We start from the raw sequence: 22,655 nt of genomic DNA, 5'->3' as shown, positions 1-22,655 counted from the left end.
TGGAAATGTTCCATACCCGTGCCATTGAAGACAGCGGCCACGAGCCATATGTGGGCTCCTGAGTACCTGTTCGTGCCATTGAGGAATAAAACTGAAATGTGACTGCATTCTCCATACAGAATAGCATAGTGTCAGATCATTGCTGACAGAAGAACACAAATCATGTGACAATCTTTATTATAGCAACATATTAGCGATTTTACTAAAATAAAGGGGAAAATCAATTTTATAAAATAAATATATAATAATGTATGAATCATCTATGCTTTGACTACTTCTCCATATAGCCAGACTATCAATAGAAGATCTAGATGTGCGTAACGCTATATCCAGATGTCTGATAATTTTGCTGACTTTTGTCGTATAAAAACTATACATTTTTCTTATCTTTCAATATTGTTAAATTTGTCAGGGTAGGAAAATACAACACATACATAATAATATGCTAACTTGATTAATAACTTTGAGATATTGACATATGATGTGTCTCCATTTGTATACTATTGCCCCGAACCCACTGATATTAGGGGCTGCCTTGAAAGCCCTAACTCTGACCAGCCATTCTGTAAATGTGACTACTGTCCCCAGAGAGCCATGAGTATCCTGTGGTTTGACTAAAATAAAAAATCTTTTCTGCTGAAAAAAGAAGTGATAGCAAATGTCCCACTGGGAGTATTCCTACAGCGTCCCTTCCTTAGGGAAAGTCTAATCCATTCATTTTCGATAGAGGCCTTCTGTTTGGGCTCAGAGTTGCTTTGGCCAGTTACCTATCCATAAGAGGGAGTAAATAAACAGTTATCAAGAAATGGAAAGGTGGGGTGCCTGGGTGGCTCAGTGGGTTAAAGCCTCTGCCTTCGGCTCAGGTCATGATCTCAGGGTCCTGGGATGGAGCCCCGCATCCGGCTCTCTGCTCAGCGGGGAGCCTGCTTCCCTCTCTCTCTCTCTGTCTGCTTCTCTGCCTACGTGTGATCTCTCTCTGTCAAACAAATAAAATCTTAAAAAAAAAAAAAAAAAAGAAATGGAAAGGTAAGGAACCCTTGGTAAAACCTGCCACTGCTTGCAATGTGGATTGCAGGGTAGAGGATAGAGGCTTAACATTGTAACGTTTAGAAAACAGAGATAAGGCAAACTCATTGACCCTCCAACTAAGCTTTAAGTAACTGGAAGAAGGGACAGGGTATCTCCAGGTTACCAGGGTAGCAGTAGTTGGAATCTCTACAGGGCTTTCTCTCCTCCGGTGCAGAGAAAAGCTACAAGTGCAGCTGCCTCCCAACCCACCACCAAGCTACCTTACACATTCCTTGGCTGTAGGTGCTCCACATTAAGGCTGTTCCACACTTTCTTCCTGAGGCTCCCCAGGGGGGTGAGGCCCAGTTGCCTGGGGGTGGGGGGTAACCTGCTCATTGATACACATATATTGGCTTATTTTATTTTTCCCCCTTTGTCTCACTTCCCAATTCCTCTTGTACTGCTTCCTGGGATACTTCCCTTATAGATATCACTTGCACATATATCCTCGCCTCCAGGTCTGTTTCTGGGGGAGCCCAGCCTAAGACAACCTCAGCGTGCCCGGTAGTTCCTGGCATATAGTATGGCCTTAATAGATATTTGCTGAACGAATTAATGTAGTTTACAAAGGAAATCCTACACTAATATTAACTTCATCCAATGTAAAAAAGTTACTCAGAAGGAAAGCAAGCTAGATTTTTTTCCTCCTTAGCTGGATGCTCCATGCATCTGCTAGCATAAAAGTTCCATTGGCAGGCACATTACCCTTCAAAAAAGGCCAAGTTAGGCTCCATCACAGTGCGCACATGCCCTTAATAAATGCAAAGCCCAGGATGCAGACTGGACCATCTCACTTGCTGATCCTTTGAGGTATGCGGCTCCCTTCCTTCTTCCATACATCAACTGTTCATTTTGGGCTTAAAAATAAGGCTCAACAAATACATATTTGTGAGACGTAGTAGGAGTATGTAAAATCATTAGGAAGTAAATGATTAATATGGAGCCTTCTAAAGAGCACTTCTCCTAAGGATCCAGTAAGTGGAATTCCTGAAGAAAGGGGAGTTTGGGGTTGGGACACCAAATGCAAAAGTCCTCTAGTCCCTAAATTTGCCCTTACAGGTTCTTGTCAGTTGGTTCTGGGGTCCGTTGGAAGCCACCCGGAGGTCAGCGTGTGATCAATGTACTTTGGGGGCCTTTAGAAGCCCTCAGTGGAAGCAGTGCAGGAGAGCTCTGGGGTACAACTGCACCGTGGGTTTGCCTTTTGGACCCTGGCTTTGCCCGTGCTGGAACACCGTGTTATTTTCGTTAGTTACTTCTGTTTCTAATTCCACCTCCTCCCAAACCCCTCTATGGCGTTTACTTAGCTAGGAGTGGCGTCTCCAGCTGTTTGGGGCTGGCTCAGTGTGCTTATTCTCAGGGAGATAGAAGAATCACTTTTTTTTTTTTTTTTTTTTTTTTTTTTTTTTGTAATTTGATAAAGCGAATCTCCTTACTGAAGCATCAGAAGCTTTTAAATTAATAAAATAGTCATCCCAAGCACAAAATGGCAAATTAAATATTTCAAGACGTGGTTTGATTCATTACCCACGCCTCCTCCGCCTCCTCCTCTCCGGTTCCCCAACACTTTGCACCTCGTACAGAAATCACCGCTTAAGTCCAAAGCCTCGTTTCGGCGTGATCACCGCTTTCGGGGCATTGCCCGCGGCTCGCTCCGGCCCACGCGGGACAGCCTGGCGACTGCGGGGGCCCCCGGGGACGGGCGCGTCTGTCCCTAGGGGCCGGCCGGGCAGGCTAGCGCGCTGCGGGGTCGCGGCGCTCGCGGGCGGCCACTCTGTCCCCGGCGTCTGCCAACTTCGCTGCGTCCGCGGCCCCTCGGAGCCTCCCGGATCTGCCCGCTCGCCTTCTCCGCGGCGGCCTGGGAGTGCTGGCCCTGCGACTCGGGGGCGCAACCGGCCCTGCTCGGCGACAGCGCGGTCCTGCGCCGGGGACCGAGCTGCTTGGCTGCGCCCGCGGGGGCCGCAGGCCGCTGGTCCCGCCCGCCGCTCGCACAAACTCCTAGCGGCTCGTGACCCGGGACAAACTTCTGGCTGAGGCGCAGCCCTCACACCGTCACCCTCCCGGAAGCCAGGCACGGAGCAGGAGACGCGGCTGGGAAAAGGAGGGAGAGAGAGAGAGGGAGAGGGTGGATACGGTGTCGCTGCTCCTCTCCACGCGGGTGACGCCGCACGGGCGGCGGCGGTGGCGGCCGCCCCCAGTCGAGTTCCCTCCCCGAGGCGGCCGCGGCCACCGAACGCCGGGGCGCGGGCCGGCGGGGCTGGGCGCTCACGCCCTCTAGCGGGCCGCGGCGGCTCCGGGCGGCCGTGACGTGGGCGCTCCCTTCAGCCGGCCTGCGGGGCACCGCCAGTCAGTCGGGGAGCAAGAACCCCGCGCAGAGCCGGCGCGGGCTCGGCCATCGGCGCACCGCCGCCCCCGGGGCTGGGCTCGCGGCTGGCGGCGGAGAGGCGGCGGGCAGGACGCGCGCGCCCACCGCCACGGCCACGGCCGGCGCCGGCGGCTCGGGTCCCGAGCAGGGTAAGGAGAGCGGCGGCGGGTGCAGGCGCCGGAACGGAGGGCGGATTTTGGCTCCGCGGGCGCGCCCTCCGCTCCCTCTCACAGCCGCGCCAGACGCCGAGTGGGGCAGGCGGCAGGGAAGGAGGACCCAGGACCCTCTCCCTGGGCCCCTGGAGCTGCCGGAGTTCGGACTTCTGCAACTGTTGGCACTTTGGGTCTCCGGTTCTGTTTTTGGCTGTTTACCTTTCTCTTCTGGCTGCCTGGAAACCCAAGCTCCCGTCCGCCCTCCGCCCTCGCGCGCCCACCCAGCGCCGCCTGGGAGCGGCCCGGCGCGCGCTCGGCACCATGAGGAGTCTTGGGACGTGCTTGGCGACTTTGGCCGGACTTTTGCTAACTGCGGCAGGGGAGACGTTTTCAGGTAGGTGGGACCGTTTGTGCCGCCGCCGGGGACGCGAGAGCCGGAGCGAGGGCCCGGGACGCCGGCAGCTCCCGGGCCTGGAGAGCCCGAGGCGGGCAGCGGGTCCGGGGCGGGGGCGCGGCGGGCCCGGCGCAGCTGCTGTCCGTTAGCCGGCGCTGGGCGAGGGTCCGGCGGGGAGGGCGGGCACCGGCGACTCGGGCGGCCTGAGCGGGCGAGCCGTGAGCACTCGCTTCGGAGCCGGGACCGTAGTCTCGCCCCCGCCCCTCCGCGGCCTGGGCTCGTGCTTGGGGAGGACCGCTGCCACTCCGAGTCCCCGGCCGGCTCCTAGAGGAACAGCAGAAAACTTTGCTTGAAGTTCGGCGCCGCAGCCCCGGGCCGCCGAGCGTGGGCGCTGCGCGATCCTTATGGCCCGGAGCAGCCGCCAGGCCGGGTCGCGGGTGCCCGGCTGCGCCCGCGGCGATCGTCTAGACCCGGCAGCAGCTCCAGTGGTGGCGTTCGCCCGGCGCCCTGCCCTTCCTGCCGCCGCCCCCAGGCCCTCGGGGCCGGTGACCCCGGCTTTTTCAGATGGTCGCGCCACAGCTCGGAAAAGCCTAGGCGGGCGTTCCTCGTCGGTCCCAGCGGGAGGACCCGGCAGCCTCGGAGGGAGCGTCCAGGCTCCCAGGCCCCGGGCCAAAGCGGCCTTGCACTCTCCGGGCCCCACCTACCCGCCCTCGGTCCCCAGCGGAGTGCAGCGGCCAGTGGCAACTTGTTAACCCAGCCTCGCCGCCCCGGGTCCCAGGTGGGAAGGAGAGGGACTGTGCATGCAAGTGTGTGCGTGTGTATGTGTGTGTGCACGCGCGCGTGTGTCTGCTAGCGGGCGCGGGGGCGTGCCGAGCCTGGAGGAGCCCCCTCGCCGAGAGGACCTGTAAACCCCAGGGGTGGGGGTCCGGCGTGGGGCCCAGTGCCGCACAGTGTTAGAGGGGTTACCTCTAGATTGTCAACGTGGATGCACGGCGCAGGCATGCACATTTGTACAATTTCTCACATATATTAGTTTCATTAAGGTCCACGTATAACGGTGGTCCTGGGCTTCTTGTTTTTAATATGGAAAAGCCCACACTATTTGGCCATAAACTTGGGTTGCAAAATAGGTTTCTGTGCTTATTAGGGAGGACTGAATAAGTTGGACCTTTTAAATATATATGTGTATATATGTATATATATATATATATATATATATATATATACACACACACACACATATATATGTGTATATATATATATATATATACAGAAACCTATTTTGCATATATATATGTGTGTGTGTGTGTGTGTGTGTGTGTATATATATACACACATATATAGATGAAGGGGCTTTTCACTGTCAAATGCATATTCGAAACATTGGAGACATTTGGCTGTCTGGTATTTGGAAACGTACGTTTTTACTTTCTTGGAGTCCTCTGTACACAGAGCCACAAATGCCTGTATCCTGCGTGTTGCTGAGCTGCAGGACTCTTGACCACAGTTGGCCGCAAAGATGAAAATGAGATTGGGGTTGGCAGTTTGCTCTGTACTGTGAAATGCAAACTGTCAACTTCAATAAAGAAGTACCTTTTCCCTAAGTTTAATATTTCCTTAACTGTCTGGTTAATGGCACGTGCTCCAGAGGACTTAAAACAGGTATACTGCTGTCCGATATAAAATTGATGCAGATTTTGGCCTTCAGTCTTTCTTAGGAGCAGATTATGGAGTCAACTCACCAGTTTTAGAGCCTTGTAACTCATTAGTGTTCGAAGCCAAATATGGGTGAGGGCCTTGGTGATGGTTTTTTCTTTATTAAGATTCATAACCCCCTGCCTGGGATTTGTTTAAAGTTAAGCCTGTCAAGTAGTGTTTGGATGGATTTTTAAGTTGTGTGCAAGGGGATGGAAACAAATATTTATGTAGCTTATTTAAAGCATCAGTCCTTTGTCATTAAAAAGGATTTCAGCATTAGGTAGTACTGACCTGTGTCCTTGGGAAGGCTGATGTAAACTGTCAAACCCAAAGAGACTTTTACTAAAATTTAGCCATATTCTTTTCTTTTGGAGGAAATATATCATCCTATTTGTTTGTTATTATTCCATTAACTGGGGTGTGCTTTCCGAGTTATCCTGGTATGTTAGTGGGCAAAGGCGGAATGAAGCACGGTATCTGAGAGATTGTGTTGAAATGTTGAAATTGTAAATATTTGACGTTGGCAAATTTTGTTTGTGCAACAGTCAGATATCTTGCTGGGCATTATGTTTTTTTTTTCTCTCCTCTTTACATTTTAGATAGTATAGGTGTGGGGCTCCTACTGCTTTGGAAAAGTCAGTTTCTTTGTTTATGTTGGGAAAGTTTTGATTTCTTATTTCTTACAAGTTTGACACATTTCTTTTTAGGATTCTTCTGGAAATGGAAATAATTGGCTACTTTTCACCTGACACCCCTGATGTGATAATCAGTTAAGGGATAGAGGAGATAGATTGTAAGCCCCTTGAAGGCAAAGTCAGTATTTTTTTTCCTTCTTGGTTCCCCACAAAACACTTAGCATGAAGTCTTAGATCTAATAGGCAAGCACAGTTGGTTGAATAAAATGCTGATGTGAATGCCGATCATTTGCGAACATTCACATTGTACCTGAATTAAACTGATACAGAAGGGAGGGGGAGAGGGATGATTGTAGGAAGTTAGACTTGGCTGGCATTTCCCTGACTTTGAAATGAACATTTTTCACAAGGGGTTCTCCTTAGGCCACCGAAAGGCCTAAATTATGAGATTTTATGTGATCGGTGCTTTTTTTTTGGTGCGACTGTGATTTATACACATGGGACTTTCCTCTTCCCCTTATGCAGTGCTCTCAATCTCCTGTCCTCTTTGGGAAGGGTTTGGGATTTATATTGTTATTAATTAATCATTTCTGGAGATGGACTGTAGGGAGTTTGGATTTCAGACATCAGAAATAGAGTGCTAAACTTACTGGAAGAAAGAAAGAATTCAGTTTGTGGTTTACTTGGACTTTATTTACTATAAACATTTCGTTTTAAAAACTGTTCTCTGTCTTTGCAATTTCTAATTTGTTAATATTCTGGGAATTTCTAATGCCAGTATTCTTATTGGAGGCTCACTTTCTGCCTTCTAGGCTTTTAATGGTCATTAAAAATAACTTTTGTTAAAAAGGAATCGAGTTGGACTCAAGGAAGTTAAATCATTTTACTTTTGTTTGAATTTCTCTTGTCCATGGTGAGAAGCCAGATAGCTGGCAAGTCATTCCTTTTTGACCCAATTTCTTAAAAGCCGAGTTGTAATATATATTATAGGACAAAGTGCTTAGTTTTACATTGTAATAGATCTAATGTGTTTTCTCTTAAGCAAACTTTGGTTTGCAGAGATAGAAATACAAACAGGTTTTGCCCTTTGTTTCTTCCACAGTATTTGGAATAAATAAAACCTTAACATAACCTTGTGAATTTGGGACTCTTGTGGAAAAAATTTATTTAAAAAATATGTTAAGGATATTTGTGGGAAAGCAGGCAACATTGGAATAAAGTTTATAGGTTAGCTAGTAGTACTGTACTAGTATTTAATTTCTAAGTTTTGGAAATTCTACGAGGGTTATGTCATATGTAAATGTTAGGGGAAGGTGGGTAAAGCTTGAAATCTATATATTTTTTGCAACTTTTCTTTTAAGTCTAAGTTACTTTAAAATACAAAATATTAAAGTACCCTTTACAAAAAGTGGGAATAGATTTATTTAGCAGTGTGATTTTTCTTTTCCAAGTAAGTATAGTCATGAAATTTTACATTTTTATGGTGCTTTAACTAGATTGATAATTCATATGATGAAAATACTTCAAATTTAAATCAGTGAGCATGAAAGAAATATGCCAAGAAATTACTATAACATTTTTAGTGTTATGTGTATGTAGGGAAGTATTTATTGCTTGAGCATAATAAATTGTTCTGATCTGGAAAATTACAGGTTTTAGTCTCTCATGTTTCCAAAGGGTTATTATGCAGCTTTTTGGAAGTGAAGTTACTTACATATCATGACATACGGGTAAGTGTGTATATAACTTGAGTAATTCTAAGAGAACTTTCCTTAATTAGTAATCTGATCTATGCCTTCAGATTAAATAAACCATGTATGAAAGAAGCATAGCCTTAAGTTTTGGACAAATTGGTTTAGAATTTAAGTTTTCTGTGTCAATTATATAGAAGTTGATGGCTTTATTTGAATTTTTCCATGATAGTCCTGTAGCAATTGTACATTCTAGAAGCTGACAGGTTTTATGTGTCTCTTTGGTAGAGGGGCTGTTTTGAATTCCTTTCAGTTTTTGTTTCAGGATTTATTAAGTTTTCTAGAATGAGCATGTATCAATTAAATATCGTAAGACACAGTTTTCACGTAGGGGTCAGGCATGTTAATAAGTAGTTACGTATTTTTTTTTTTTTTTGGCAGTATAACATTTTTCTTAAGGGTGGTGGCTACCACACAATGCTCTACAGTTTCATTCTGAGATTCTTCTCTTCAAAAACCAACTTTCCCATAAACTTTCTTAAGTTTTATATCTCAGTTATTATCTTTATGACTGTAACACATTAAAAAGTCTGTTTTGTAAGTGAGAAAAGGCTTAATGACTAATGTGTTTCAGACTCACTAGTGAAACACTTAAAAAGATGCAAAATCATATACACCTCCCATCCTAAAAGGATGCAGCTTCTCGGGTTCCTAAAATCCTGCTAAAATCCTGCTGTGATTGCCACTTTCGTCATCAGGAAGCCTGAGCTTACTCTGTAGCTCTGAAAAACTCAGCAGAGAAAAATAAGGAGGGCTGGGGTTGGGTGGGAAGCAGGAAAGCTTTAGTCACCAACCTTGGGAATCTCTAGTTCCCCCACCATGGTGTAGAAGTGTGTGAGACGAATCAAAGAAAAAAGGCATGAGAAGAAAAGGGTTTTATGCTCAGGCATCAGTGATGTGAGTTTAGAGGTCCTAGCAGAAGAGGGTCGCTGCACTTACACTCTCTTTGCTCTTAAGGATGGAACCTATGGAAGGGAAAGGGGAAATAATGAGAAGAGACACATGTACACGTAGTTGGTGCTGACATCTCGCACCTTAGTGGCTTTAGGTGGCTTTGGGGAGCTCCTGGGGGTATTGAGCCCCTGTTGATGGCGGCTGTGTTCACACCTGTGCTTCTTAAAATTTAGCATGCCCAAGGATCCCCTGGAGTGGCCTTTCCTGGTGTTGATTTCTGGGGAGGAGCCCTGGTGATTCTGGAGTGGAAGGTTCATGGAGGGTCTCACAGCATCCCCAGAGAACCTTGGTTTGTGGCCAGGCTTGAGAAATGTGGATCTAAAAAACCAGTTCTGAAAGTGTTGTCTTTGGACCAGCGGCATGAGCATCACTTGCCCCTGCCTCCCACCTACTGAATCTCAAACTGGGGGAAGGGAGAGGGGGAACAGGCCGCTGTGTGTGGGCACTATCTGTCTCGAGGGCATTCTGATTCTTGCAGGAACTATTTTTCCGAAAGAGCTGGGATCTTCATCAGGCGTGATCAGCCTCCCTTAATAAGAGTTGAAAGAGAACTAGGAGTAAAAATAGACTTTGCATTCATGCACTTATTAGTCTCCTGATGAACACAGCCAAAATTATGAACAGGCTGCTATGACTGTGTTACAGCTCTCAGCCTGTTAGGTGAAACCGCCAGTGTGACATTTCAAATAATAGTCTTATCTGGGGAAGATATTGGATCCAGCCAGTTGTAAAACTTAAATAGAAAAAGTTTTCTATAATTTTACTTACCACAACATAAAGTTTTAATTAAATTTTGCAGTAATGATTAGCATTTGGAAATTTCTCTGGGTGGATATTGTGTCTAGAAGATACTTGTTTTGTTGTAATAAGTGCATAGCCCAATGTGCCTACAAAATAATGCCTTTAGTTCAAGTAAACACTTATTGAGTACTTACTGTTTGTAAAGCCCTTTTATAGGGGAGCATTGGGGTGGTAGTGCGCAAAGTTAAGAATGATACAGTTACAGTGCTTTGTGTATTGATTAAAAGTTTCAAAATCCACTGCCATAGAAACAAAGACTTTGTTAGGATAGAAGTGGAAATTAATGTACAAGAAATTTGAAATTTTATTGTGGAAATGTGAAACTGTGCCTTTGGAAATGAACTCAACTTCCCGATGGAAAATAAAAGGTTTTCATTATACCTCGCTTTGGCGTACTGCTAATGCATATCCTAAAATAGAGCCTTGTATTTCTGTTATTCACAAAAGACAGTCATTGCCATCTCTGTCATGTCACACCCCAGGTAAATAAAAGCAATCATGAGGTTATTGAACAGATTAATCTGGGAAACATTGTCATCAGACTTTCAGAGAATCAAGTCACAGAGTACTTCCCACAGAGGCAGGCTGGCCTGCTTCCTGCTGCCATTCGAAGCTGATCACTAGGGGTAGCTGCACCCTTAAACCCACCTGCCTAAGCCAGGAGAGGCACAGCTTTCAGCGCTCATTTCCTTAGAGCCAAAGGAAGGCATGCTGTTCAGTGCAACTTCAGCCACTTCTCCATGCCTCTGACTCTTCTCTGTAAAGTTAAACTCTTGAGTGGAAGTGGTAGTTCCCCTAGTCATCATTTTAGGTGGTTGTAGTTCAGCACTGACCCAAAAACAACTTTAAATTTACCCGTAATAATCTTTCTCGTTTTCCTCCTTCTTTTTTGCTGTGTCTGTTGCTGCCGTTCTATATATAGCAGTGGAGCTAGAAGTAGTATATATCTGCCAAGTAAGTAAGAGTTCATGTTGACCTCTGGGCCCTTCCCGATCAGGCCTTTTGGCAAGAGGCCAGAGAAGGCAGTGGGATGAAGAGCCACGGGCAGGTGTGTGACGTCCGTAGGAAGCAGCTCGTGTACTGTGCTTACATCTGCAAGAGATTCCTCTTGTGGCATTGTCAATTTCGGGATACCGTTCAGGAGGAAGTCATCACAATTAGCAGTGGAAAGCTGATGCTGTTAATTTTCCTGCTTAAAACACAGAAGATGAACGTGTCATTAAAAACTTTGTATCTGAAACCCCAGTGCTGGAAGCAAGGGGAGGGAGGAAGACCTGATGGTAGGCAGTGTCACTCCGTTTATATCTGGGGTTGATGGGGAAGGCTGGGGCCTGGAATGCCAGGAGAGCAGTGACTGTAGCATGGGAGGGAGAGGATGGGTAAGAGCAGACTTGTCAGGCACTTGTCAAAACAGATGTGTTTTTGGAATCTCCCTTGGAGGAAAAGGCCACCGTTTAACAGATTGATTTATTTCAGAATACAACAGCCTAAGCAGAAGCGAAGCATTTACTTTTTATGGGCTGCAAAGCATAAAAGCTTATAGAGCACGGGTTTGTTTTCAGATGGGTGAATATTCATTTTGATCTCATTCCTATTCAATATGCAGAAAGCAGATTTATTGCATACAAGGAGAAGAATGTGTTTTAGTTTGCATTACCTGGGAAGTCAGGGGTCCCACTGCCTCTCCCAGCTTCCTGCTGTGGAATCCAGGGCAGGTTCACAGGTAGACTTCTGGCAGCAGGAGGCAGGGAATTGGATCACACCCTGTTTGCAGTCTGTGTTTGATGGTCCTGTTTGATCTCTCTTCTCAGTTGCAGTATTTTGAGCAAATGTAAATCATATCCCAACCACATGCTTGAAATGACTCATTGTATACTCTCTAGATATAAAAGTATAAAGTGGCCTAAAACAGTCCATTTACAATAAATACTTGATGGGGCATCTGGGTAGCTCAGTTGATTAAGCACCAAACACTTGATTTCAGCTCAGGTCATAATCTCAGGGTTGGGAGATCGAGCCCCACTTTGGGCTCTGTGCTGGGTGTAGAACCTGCTTAATGCAGAGAAAGAAAAGCCCTCATGCCTGTTGGTGGGAATGCCAGCTGGTGCAGCTACTCTGGAAAACAGTATAGAGGTTCCTCACAATGTTAAAAATAGGGCCAGCAATTGTACTACTAGGCATTTATTCGAAGGAGACAAACATAGTGATTTGAAGGGGCACATGCACCCCAATGCTAAAGATGTGGTAATATATATAATGGAATATTACTCAGCCATCAAAAGAATGGAATCTTGCCATTCGTCATGACGTTGATGGGACTAGAGGGTATTATGCTATGTGAAATAAGTCAGAGAGAGACAAATACCATATGATCTCACTCATATTTGGAATTTAAGAAACAAAGCTGATGAACATAGAGGAAGGGAAAGAAAAAATAAGATAAAAACAGAGAAAGAGACAAACCATAAGAGACTCTTAACTATAAGGGATAAACAGGGTTGTGGGAGGGGAAGGGATTGGTAGGTTAGGGGTAACTGGGTGATGGGAATTAAGAAGGGCTTGTGATGTGATGAGCACTGGGTGTTACATGCAACTGATGAAATTCTACCTCTGAAACTAATAATATACTGTATGTTAGCTAACTTGAATTTAAATAATACTAATAAAAAGAATTGAAACTTGACATTGAAATAAACGATTTCATAAAGGAGAGAGAAAAAAAAAGATTCTCTCCCTCTCTTCTTCCCTCACCCTCCTCCCTTTCTAAAAAAAGAAAATAAATAAATACTGATGATATATAAAATAAAAATCAAATTACTGGGCAATGTATAGTGTGTCTTAATTACTTAATAATATATTTGTTGAATGAATACAGAAGTGAAGTTCCCTTGGGGAGGAAAAATATCAAAGTACTTCTACTTACTGCTTTTTTCTTTTTTTTCTATCTATCAAGTTTGACTTCTTAAAGCATTTAGAATAATGTTAATAATAGGCCCAGGCTGTGGGTTTTGTGCTTGGTACCCTTTGCAATTTATAGGCATGTAGATATTCAGTTGCTAAATTTAAAGGAAAAGGCATTACTTTTTGTTACTTAAACATATAAAAAGTAAGCCTGGGGGCACCTGGGTGGCTCAGTGGGTTAAAGCCTCTGCCTTCGGCTCGGGTCATGATCCCAGGGTCCTGGGATCGAGCTCCGCATAGGGCTCTCTGCTCAGTGGGGAGCCTGCTTCCTCCTCTCTTTCTCTGCCTGCCTCTCTGACTACGTCTGTCAAATAAATAAATAAAAATCTTAAAAAAAATAAATAAAAGTATGCCTATGATTTTATCATGTGAAATAGAAACATACTAATCAGTTAACATTATAAAGCAAAATTTTGCTAAAAATGGAATTTATCATGTGGTAGGTTTATCTTGACTCTAGGGGGATTTGCTTTTAGTCAGTGGTAAAGTAAGAGAACTATGGCATCACCAGTAAGAAGGTTCCTTAACAGAGAGTAATATATATTATCCCTGCTGGGTTAATTTCTGATTCAGAATGAAATTAATTATACCTACACAGAGCTCACACTCTCCCATGAACGTCTGGCTCATCTTCAGTAGGGCCAGCGCCCTCTAGTTTCTTTTTCATTTAGTGTGGTACATGGTCATGTGACGATTCTTCATGAAAAGAGGTCACTCTGACAACAGCCTCATAAACTGTGTTCTCTGCTTCTTTGACTCTCGAAATCTAGACCACTGAACAGAGTATGGAATCTCCCCAGTTATCCATGGGCGTTATGTCCTGTGTGTACGTGATGGGGCTTCTTATCTGATTTCTTTTATCAGTTAACTGTTCATCCCATTGGCATGGCTTTTTAGGGAGCCCCTCCCTCTTCTTTCAGGGCTGCTGGGTGGGCTGGGAGCCACTGTGCAGGCTTATCCAGAGTCCTGTGTTGCTGACCCTTGGAAGGTTTGGTGGCAGGGGGTGTTGCCCAGTCACAGAGGGAATTGGACAGCTGGAGGATGTTAAGGCTCTGACGTCAACTCCAGGTTCCCTGGGGTTTGGAAAGAAGAGCAGAGCCCCCCCAGGGGGCAGATCAGGCGCTCCTGATTTTGCAACAAAGCTTCTGAATAGTCTCTTGGCCTTGGGTATGTTATTTACTTTTTCTGAGTTTTCTTTTCTAGAAAAGTACCTTGTAAGATTATTGTAAAGGCTAACCGATGCCCTGATGTTAGGGGACCTCTTGTGGTGACAGGGTTGTGTCTGTTCAGCATGAAGAAGAGTGGGGATTGGCCAGTCCTGCAGCCAGTGTGAACCCACTGTTGTAAGTCAGAAAGAGTCGATATTGACAGTTTCATATGGTTCAAGCTAATAGACCCCCTTTCTGGGTCCAAGGCGTTGATACCTGTGGTGTCTGGAAGCTATAGGAGGGACAGTTGTGCCGATGTGGTTGTACACATATATGTGTTATAGATACATGGTCAATATTAGGCTTTAAAAGAGGAAAAATAGCTGAAAATAGCAAAATGATCCCCTAAGAATTGATACCGTGCAAAGCCTACAGTAGTCAGTAGCATGGAAGGTGGTGTGTTCACACGTGCCTTAAAGTCAGTCATGTGAGCCTCCAGTCCTCACAGTCCTGGTCCCACAGACGCGCCAAGTCAGAATCTCTGGGAGGGGCCACTGAAGCTGGTCAGGAAACATCCAGATAATCGTGATGTTTGTAAACTTGGAAAGACTGTTCGTTAAAAAAGTCGCTGTGGCTCTGAGACCATGCCCTTTGGAGAACTTATCACATCTTCTCTGATTAGTGTTAAGAAAGCATCCAAAGATCAGCATGTGGATTTTTAGACCAAATTATTAACTGACCAAAGAGTATTTCTTTTATGAAGCAGAGGCTTTCTAGTGTCAGAAGACAGTGAATTATGAAACAAGGCATTTATTGCAACTTGGCTGTTCTGTACCCATCTTTTAACTTGGTGACCTCTAGTAAATTTGCTATCTGTCTGGAATTTTTAGGATATAATACAAGAATAAAGACATTTCAGGGTAATCAGAACACGATGACTTTAGATCTTTAAATTTGCAGCTCTGAGCTGCATTTTGGGATGACTCATTCATAGAAGAGGATGAGACAAGATGGCATGGGGAATAATATTTTCCAGTACTTATTCCTTTATCTCCTGTTCGTTGAAACATGGACACTGTAGAATAATTGGTCTTCGGGGCCCCATAAGGGGCCCAGAAGCTTGGCATTTTGATTGTAGTAGTTCCTAAAAGACTCACAAACCTCCAAATGGGCATACCAGTCTGTTAAGGCACTCGAAATTTCCACCAGCTCATCATTTTGACCAAGGAAGAAAGGTGCTTGTTGAAATGTCATGTCTGGGAGAGGTGGCTCATTAAGTCATCTAAATATGACATCCTCAACTAGCTGTCACCTTGATAAGTTGACATACCCTTAGATGTCAGATTTCTTACTCGTAAAAATGAAGACATTCGATTCAAGGATCTACAAGGTCTCTCCAATCGCTTGAAGAGTATGAGAATTGTCATCTTAGTTCATATTAATTTGTGAGGTGGCATGGTGTTGAGAGGGTAAGACCTGGATCAATGGGTTATTTTTTGATGGGTGAGGATGGGAGAAATGTCTAGAACATTGGGTCCAATCCAAGAGAGTGCCTGACAGAGCATGAAGTTGCTTGTTAAAAGGAAGTTGAAGGGGGAGGACTGAGTGATTTTAAGATGCTTCCCACATTTGCCGTAGGCTGCCTCTGCACAAATGAAGCCCTTTTCCTCCATACCTGAGAATGTATCTGCCATTCGTAGGGGCCGCCAACGGCTATGTGGCAGCTAGGCTGAAGGCTATGATTTTCTACCTCATTTGTGGCCACAGAGCTAGGCCTTATTTCAGGGGATTGGAATCAATAGTTATAAGTGATAGCCATGCACTGAGCACTAATTATGTGTGAGGTACCATGCTGAGAGGATATGATATTTTCAAACCCATGGCTGCACAGTAGTTGATAAAAACTTGACTATGAAAATTGATGGAAGCTTTGGGAGGAGAATCTGTCTCCGTTTCTAACAAAGCCAGGTCATCTGAGCAAGGGAGATGGGCACCGTGTGTCTTCCCTCCCCATACACACAGGTGCGGAGCTACTTTTTCCTGATTTATGCTTTGATTTGATACCATCCGTCTGTATTGAGGTGTGCTCAATGCAGAAGCATTTCAGATGGAGTGCTGTGTCTGTTAGAAAGACGTTGAGTGGTGTTTCAGTACATGATCTAGAATCTTTATAATGGCCGCCTGGGGAGATTTCCTTCTGGGTCTTAAGTTCCAGGAATTGTGGACTTAGTTTTTTCCATTGGAAATAATGAATTGTATAACCCATCAAGTTTTCTTCTTTATGTTGGCTGTTATAAAGCCAGATTCAAAAGTGTGTTCTGTCACAGTGAGAACTTTTTTGAACGGAAAACCTCAGTCAAGGCTGGCCTTCATCAAACAGGGTCTTTGTTGGCTCTGGGAACAGAGAAGGTGGTGGGAGGCACAGCTGGTCCCAGGGGCTCAACATGGCCATTGGGATTTGGAATCTTCTTCTCTAAACATCTTTCCTCTTTATGTGGTATCTTTAAGAGGTCATAGGCTGAAGCCTCCAGCTCCAAGCCCAGTAGGAAGAGAGATCGTGTGCCCCAAAGGGACACACCCCTTCTGCTAGTGAGCTCGCTTGGACAGGTCATATCACCTGCTTCCCCTTTAACCTTCTGCTCTGCGTGACCCACCCACTAGACCAGGCATGTGGCCTGCCTACATGGACCATATGAACAAGAGTGAGGAAATGGAGCTTTCACCATGAAAAAAACAGGTTCTGTGACCAGTTGAAGAGAGTGGTGTGACAGAAAAGAAATGAGTTCCAGATCTTAACATCTGAGTCAGTGTTCCAAGTGCAACTTGTGTGTGTGTGCTTTTCTTTTACTTCCTCGTGACACCACAGAACGCAAAGGTCACTAAAAGTGAAGAACACAGGAGTGGGAAGATGGTATGGAGGTTATGATAGGCTACTATGATACTTCTCCAGCTTGTTTTTTTTAAAGCAATCGGGATATTGTCATTAAGTAAAATTTTACATAGGTGAAAAAGCATAAAAAATCTTTGGATTAAACAAGATTTCATGTGGGAAGATTAAACAAGATTTCATGTGGGAAGATTAAATAAGATTTTATGTGGGAAGATTAAATCTCCCAAGTTTGAAAACAAGGGGCAATGGTTAGCTTTTGCTGTATAACAAAGCTCCCCAAAACTTGGTGACTTAAAACTGTTTTCCATTTTTCTGTTTTATGAAGGGGGGGATGTGTCTGCTGATCTAAACTGGGATTGGCGTACTTTATGTGTATGTTTTTACTTAGCTGATCTTGGCTGGGCTCTTGATATTTTGGGGTTGGTTGGCTCTAGGCTACTATAGGAGAGCCTTGGCTGGGACAGCTGCTTTCTCCTCCGTGCACTCATTTCTTCTCCAGCAGGCAGAGTTTCCAAAGACTGCCGAGGGTGCTAAGGGAAGGGTTATTCTTGGGAAGGGCACCTCATCACTTTCCCCTTGTTCTTTTGGTCAAAGCCAGTCCACAGGGCCACCCTAGAACAAGGGTAGGGAAATAGACCTCACCCCTTGGTGGGGTTAAGACCACAGTATAAATAGTATGGATGCAAGGACAGATGGAGAATTAGACCTGACATAGGGTCTGCCAGGCCCCAGTGCCTGTGTTTTGAGATGCCTCTGCTTTGGAGAACATAGTTGGGAAATCATTGGCACCATGAGAAAAGGAAATTTAAGACCAAAAGCCCTGTATTCAAGGGTCCACCCTGATGTTGTCATCTGAAAGGGAAGCTGTTTAACCTCAGTGAGCTTAGTTCCTGATCTGTAATTAGGGTCATTCAGTGGCACTCTGATTCATAAGGTTTGCCTCAGATCAAATATGATAATGGGCTGTATAAAAAGAAACTTTTACACAATGTTGTACCTCTGGGTGTATTCTGAAGGTGATTATAACCCGATTAAGCCTGGGCTCTCATCCTGGCTATGTCATTATCAGTCGTGAAAGTCACATTGCCACATGGAGCCAGTTTCCTGATCTGTGAAGAGGGGATGATGTCTGCCTCCTTGGTCATCCTAGGGAAAACATAGTGCCTGGTCTGTAGGAGCTGCTGTCATTGTTCTTAGAGCCCCATGACGGCAGAATAACCTTGAGTCATTGCCTTGTGTGTTTCCTTTCTATCTGGACACCGCAGAAGGTGTGGTTTTCCCAGCCCCAGGTTTTCTACTTGTAATCTAGCTCATAAACTTGCTGCTATTTCCTCTGGCTTCCCAAAGGCAGGGGCAAAGGAAATATGAACATCACATGCTACCTACCTATGGGTCCTTTACGTGGTATTTACTACCAAAGCAGTCCTATAAGGTAAAAAATGGTAGCACTGTCAATTTATGGTTTATGGGACTGAGGCCCCAAGACATTTTTTTTGAAGATTTTATTTACTTATTTGAGAGAGAGTGTGAGAGGGGAGAAGGTCAGAGGGAGAAGCAGACTTCCCGTGGAGCAGGGAGCCCGATGTGGCTCTTGATCCCATGACTCCGGGATCATGACCTGAACCCAAGGCATTTGCTTAACCAACTGTGCTACCCAGCTGCTCCTCCCTGCCACAAGACATTTTTAAGTGTGGTACAAAGAGTAGGTAGAGCACTTTGTGGACCCCGAAGTGCTCCGTTCCTCCAGTGCCTCTTAAGCCCAAAGCCTAGGCTCTTCTTCCCACCTTTTGGGCCCAAAGTACATGCCATTGTTTCCAAGTGTGCTTAATTGATTTGGTACAATTTCTCATTTTGAAGGTAAAAACAATAGTAAATTTGGTTTAGCCCCCAGTGCCCTGTAGCTATTGCCGTTTTACAGTTCTCTGAAATAGTAAATTAGAAGGAAAAGTACTTAGCTTCTAAGGAACTTGAATGAAATTAATTGATTAGAGACATTATCCATATCTTTTCACCAGCAGAGGAGGGCAGAATGTTATCTTCTCTGGGGTTTCAGATCCTCTGAATTATGTTTTTATAATTTCTTGCGTTTAAAATCTGATATTTGGTTGTGGGGAGAAGTGTAAAATCCTTTGTAAATCTCTTACCCATATGTGTTGGTGGTCTCTGGGGCAAAGTGCCACTAAGGTCAGCAACACTTTATTTTTAGACCTTTCCGTTCAGGTGGAGGTGGGCTGGCCTTTGGAGATGATGTTAACTACCTTCTGTAGAACAAATTGCATTTTCTTTGGAGGCTGGACAAAGACAAAGGAAGCAAGTAAATCCGTATCTGAAGGATGTAAAGCAATCTAGTGAGTTGAGTCTTATCTTACTTCACCATGGGAAAGAACTGTTTGGTTTATAATAGTTTACAATGATGATGTGCTTTGCTTTAGTCAATTCTTTTTTTGCTACATCGTTAGGGACAGTTAAACCAAAATAAAGTAGAATAAGTAAATATTAAGAGAATATTAGCATCTTTCACAGTGTTTTAAAAAAATATGGAATTAGATTTTTTTTGCCAGTATCATTTAAGAAATGATGATCATTGTCAACAGATGCGTATTTATTTTATTTTACTCTTCATTTGGGAGGATCTCTGAGCAGCTGGAGATAAAATGAGGTGGTTCGTTCATTGTTAAGGATGAGGGAGAGCCCTGGAATGGACTTTGGGGCTCTAATGTTTTCTTTTGCTCTCCTGTGGCCTGTGATTTGGGCCGGGTCTCCTCATTGTGACTCAGGTGGCAGAAGAATACAGTGGATATTAAAATAACTACTTAAAGGGCCTAAAAAGATTGCAAGGACCAGATGAAAGAATTAAAAAAAACAAAACAAAACTGCTTTCTCTGCCCTGAAGTCCCAGTCACAGGGAGCTGCCTTTTCCAAGGCACACCCTTGGTTGGCTTGGCAGCTCAGAGCTCCAGCTGGAGTTGGGAAGTTCTGCAGAACGGACCTGTATTCTCCCTCCTGCAGGGCCTGCTTTTAGTGAAAATGAAAATGCTACCCGCACCAAGTGAATTCTTCTCTGTCTCTTTATACACAGGAAATTGCTATCAAGTTGGCATTTTTTTTCCCCCTCTTGGGATGCTTTCTGAAATGCATAGTGTTTCTTCTGTGCTGGTCCCAAGGTTCTTCTTTCATGCTTCAGTTCTAGAGATTAAAATCGTGCATAGAGGTGAGACATCCTCAATAATTGGAGGAAGAGTCAAGAGGTGTTTGCAGGGCATATTCGTTTCCAAAGCATAAATAATATATAAATCATTGCGGAGGTCTGAGGGTGAAATGAGGAGTCCCCCTGCTGAGGTGAAGGGCTACGGCTTCTGTGGCAGAGGACTCGCAGGCGAACTCTGTGGTGAGGCCCTGGGGGGCAGGGTGTGCTGGGTACTGAGGAGATGAGGGCTGGCTCACAGGGAGCACACACAGATAAGCTGATGGCGGGTCTGGCAAGGGAGCTTGCGGCTGAGTCTGCAGGAAGGCAGATCCTCCAGGGAGGGCGCTCCACTTGTTGGCTCACAGGATGTGGGGTTGCAGCTTGCCAGTGGAAATAAGGCACTGATGAGGCCTGCAGGCACTCGTCAGGTTACTGCTCAGAGGGAAGGGAGAGGAGGGACCTTACAAAGGACTTTGAGTTTTGTTTTTTTTTTTCCTCTTGAAATGGGATAATGCCTAACCAAGTGAGGTTTTTTTTCTTTTTTTTTAAATTGAAGTATAATAGACGTACAATATTTCATTAGTTTCAGGTGTACAGTGTGTAGTGATTCAACATTTATACACATCATGAAATGGTCATAATAAGTCTAGTTATCATCTGAAAATGGGTTTTTGAGGTAGTGGTCATCTACTTAGAGCAGATGCAGAAGGGAGGGGGCTGGGAGATTGGAAAGAGGAACAGACTTTTCATGTTTTGTTTTGTTTTGTTTTTTCTCTCTTTCTTTTAATTAAGAGGTCATGTTGTTGGTGACTTGGCATTTCCCCCTTCTGTCTCCATGCAGTAGATCTTAACTGCTACTGTATTCAAGGATAAGTTTATATAGGATGGGAATTTGGCCAGAAGTTGGAAAAGTGTGGGGTGTTAGGGAAGGTTCAGGAATAAAAAATGTGGCTTCTCTTTTATCCCCATCCCTGATATCGTGGTCCTAGGCTTTCACTTCTTCTTTCCTTTATTCCCATCCTCCATCTTCATCTCCTATAGTAGATGGGTTTTAAAAGACAGTGGTGAATTAAACAGGTGTCCCTATCCCACTGGACCGTCACCATTCTTACTGTATTAGAACTATCAGAGACAGGTCCTTGGCATCCTGTTTCTCCTCTGAAGGGTAGGAGATAGGTAGATAGAACAGCCAATATTGAGAGAAATAGAAATGGTAAGTGGAAGTATAACCACTACCATGTCTGTGTCAGGCACTGGTTGGTGCTTTATCTACTTTGTTCCTAATTAGCATAGAAGTACTTAGGAGTAGAAGTATTATAATAGAACAAAAGGACAAGTAATGCTTATTGAATATTTAAAATCTATGTGATTTTTAAATATGTATTACCTGATTTAATACCGATAACCACCTAAGTTACCCTCACCACTTTACAAGCCAGGAAATAAGCTCAGACCAGCTGGATGGGTAGAGCTAAGGTTTTAACGTGATTAGCCTGAACCTGAAGCCACTAAGCCACTGCACCTGCCAGTTCTCTGTATCAGACACAGATGCACTCTACACACATCATGAGCTTGACATGCTTCTGTTTCAAGACCCAGGAGAGGTGCCTGGATACCCCGCCTGTAAAGGGCATGGGGCCCCTGAATAACACGATGAATGAACAGAGGAGGATGCCAGCTCTTGGGACACTTAGGCTGGTCTTTTTATTTTGGAGGATGTCTCAAATCAGAGTCAACAGATGGGTTTACTCATTCTGGAGACTATGTTTTTTTTTTTTTTTTTTTTAAAGATTTTATCTATTTATTTATTTGTCAGAGAGAGAGAGAGCGCCAGCGGGAGAACACAAGCAGGCAGAGCTGCAGGCGGAGGCAGAGGCAGAGAGAGAAGCAGGCTCCCCACTGAGCAAGGAGCCCGATGCGGGACTCGATCCCACGACCCCGGGATCACGACCCGAGCCGAAGGCAGCGGCTTAACCAACTGAGCCACCCAGGCGTCCCTGGAGACTATGTTTTAACATAACCAACAAAATTGTGAGAGTCAGGAACAAAATAAGGGATAGATACTACTTCATGCGATCTTGCTCTAGAGAAATGGTTTTCCTGAGTGAGCGGCCAATGCTAGTACGTTCTAAGATCTTTCGGCCATTGACAGATAGTCTTCTAATCTTCTGACTTATGCTTGTGTACCCAGTCAAAGAATTTTTAAAAATTGGACACTTCCTTGAGCATTGATAAGTTCACATCGGAAATGTTGTATCATAAATGTATACAATTTGGAAGGAGGGACTTTATGCTCTACAGTAAATATTGACATTTTAGGATAAAACTTGCAAGAATCTCTTAAAGGCATCCTTCAGAAACAACATCCAAATACCAAATAGATTTGATTCTCTCCATTGTCCATTTAAAAATACATGAACAAGCTTATATTTAATTGAGAGAAATTTTACATGCTTAATTTTTCTTCTTGAACTGCTGTTTACATTTTATTTCCCCATAGAATCTTATCTTATTACAACATGTTTAAGCTTGAGAGTCTTTCAGTGATTACTTACCAAATTTCTCTGCAACAAAATTGTATATAAATTGAGATTTTAATTCTATCTTTAACTTTATGGGACCGTAAAGTAGTAAGTGCTAAATTTTATCTAGTT

At 44.5% G+C, this 22,655-nt stretch overlaps 1 protein-coding gene across 2 annotated transcripts in view; it reads left to right on the top strand.

Moving 5' to 3' along the window:
- The first annotated feature begins 3,653 nt into the window (after positions 1–3,653).
- LOC111142547 (protein tyrosine phosphatase, receptor type M) overlaps positions 3,654–22,655 on the top strand; it is a 769,091-nt gene continuing 750,089 nt past the window's right edge. For both annotated transcript variants that reach the window (XM_022495809.1, XM_022495810.1), the window contains exon 1: positions 3,654–3,976. In XM_022495809.1, the coding sequence (XP_022351517.1) occupies positions 3,904–3,976 (73 nt within the window). In that variant the 5' untranslated portion in view covers positions 3,654–3,903. The remainder of the gene's footprint in view (positions 3,977–22,655) is intronic.

This window comes from Enhydra lutris, unplaced genomic scaffold, assembly GCF_002288905.1.
Source record: "Enhydra lutris kenyoni isolate GAN:26980312 unplaced genomic scaffold, ASM228890v2 scaffoldscaffold8, whole genome shotgun sequence".
Classification (NCBI taxonomy): domain Eukaryota; kingdom Metazoa; phylum Chordata; class Mammalia; order Carnivora; family Mustelidae; genus Enhydra; species Enhydra lutris.
Note: the sequence above shows the minus strand (reverse complement) of the source record. Positions and strands in the feature narration are given on the sequence as shown.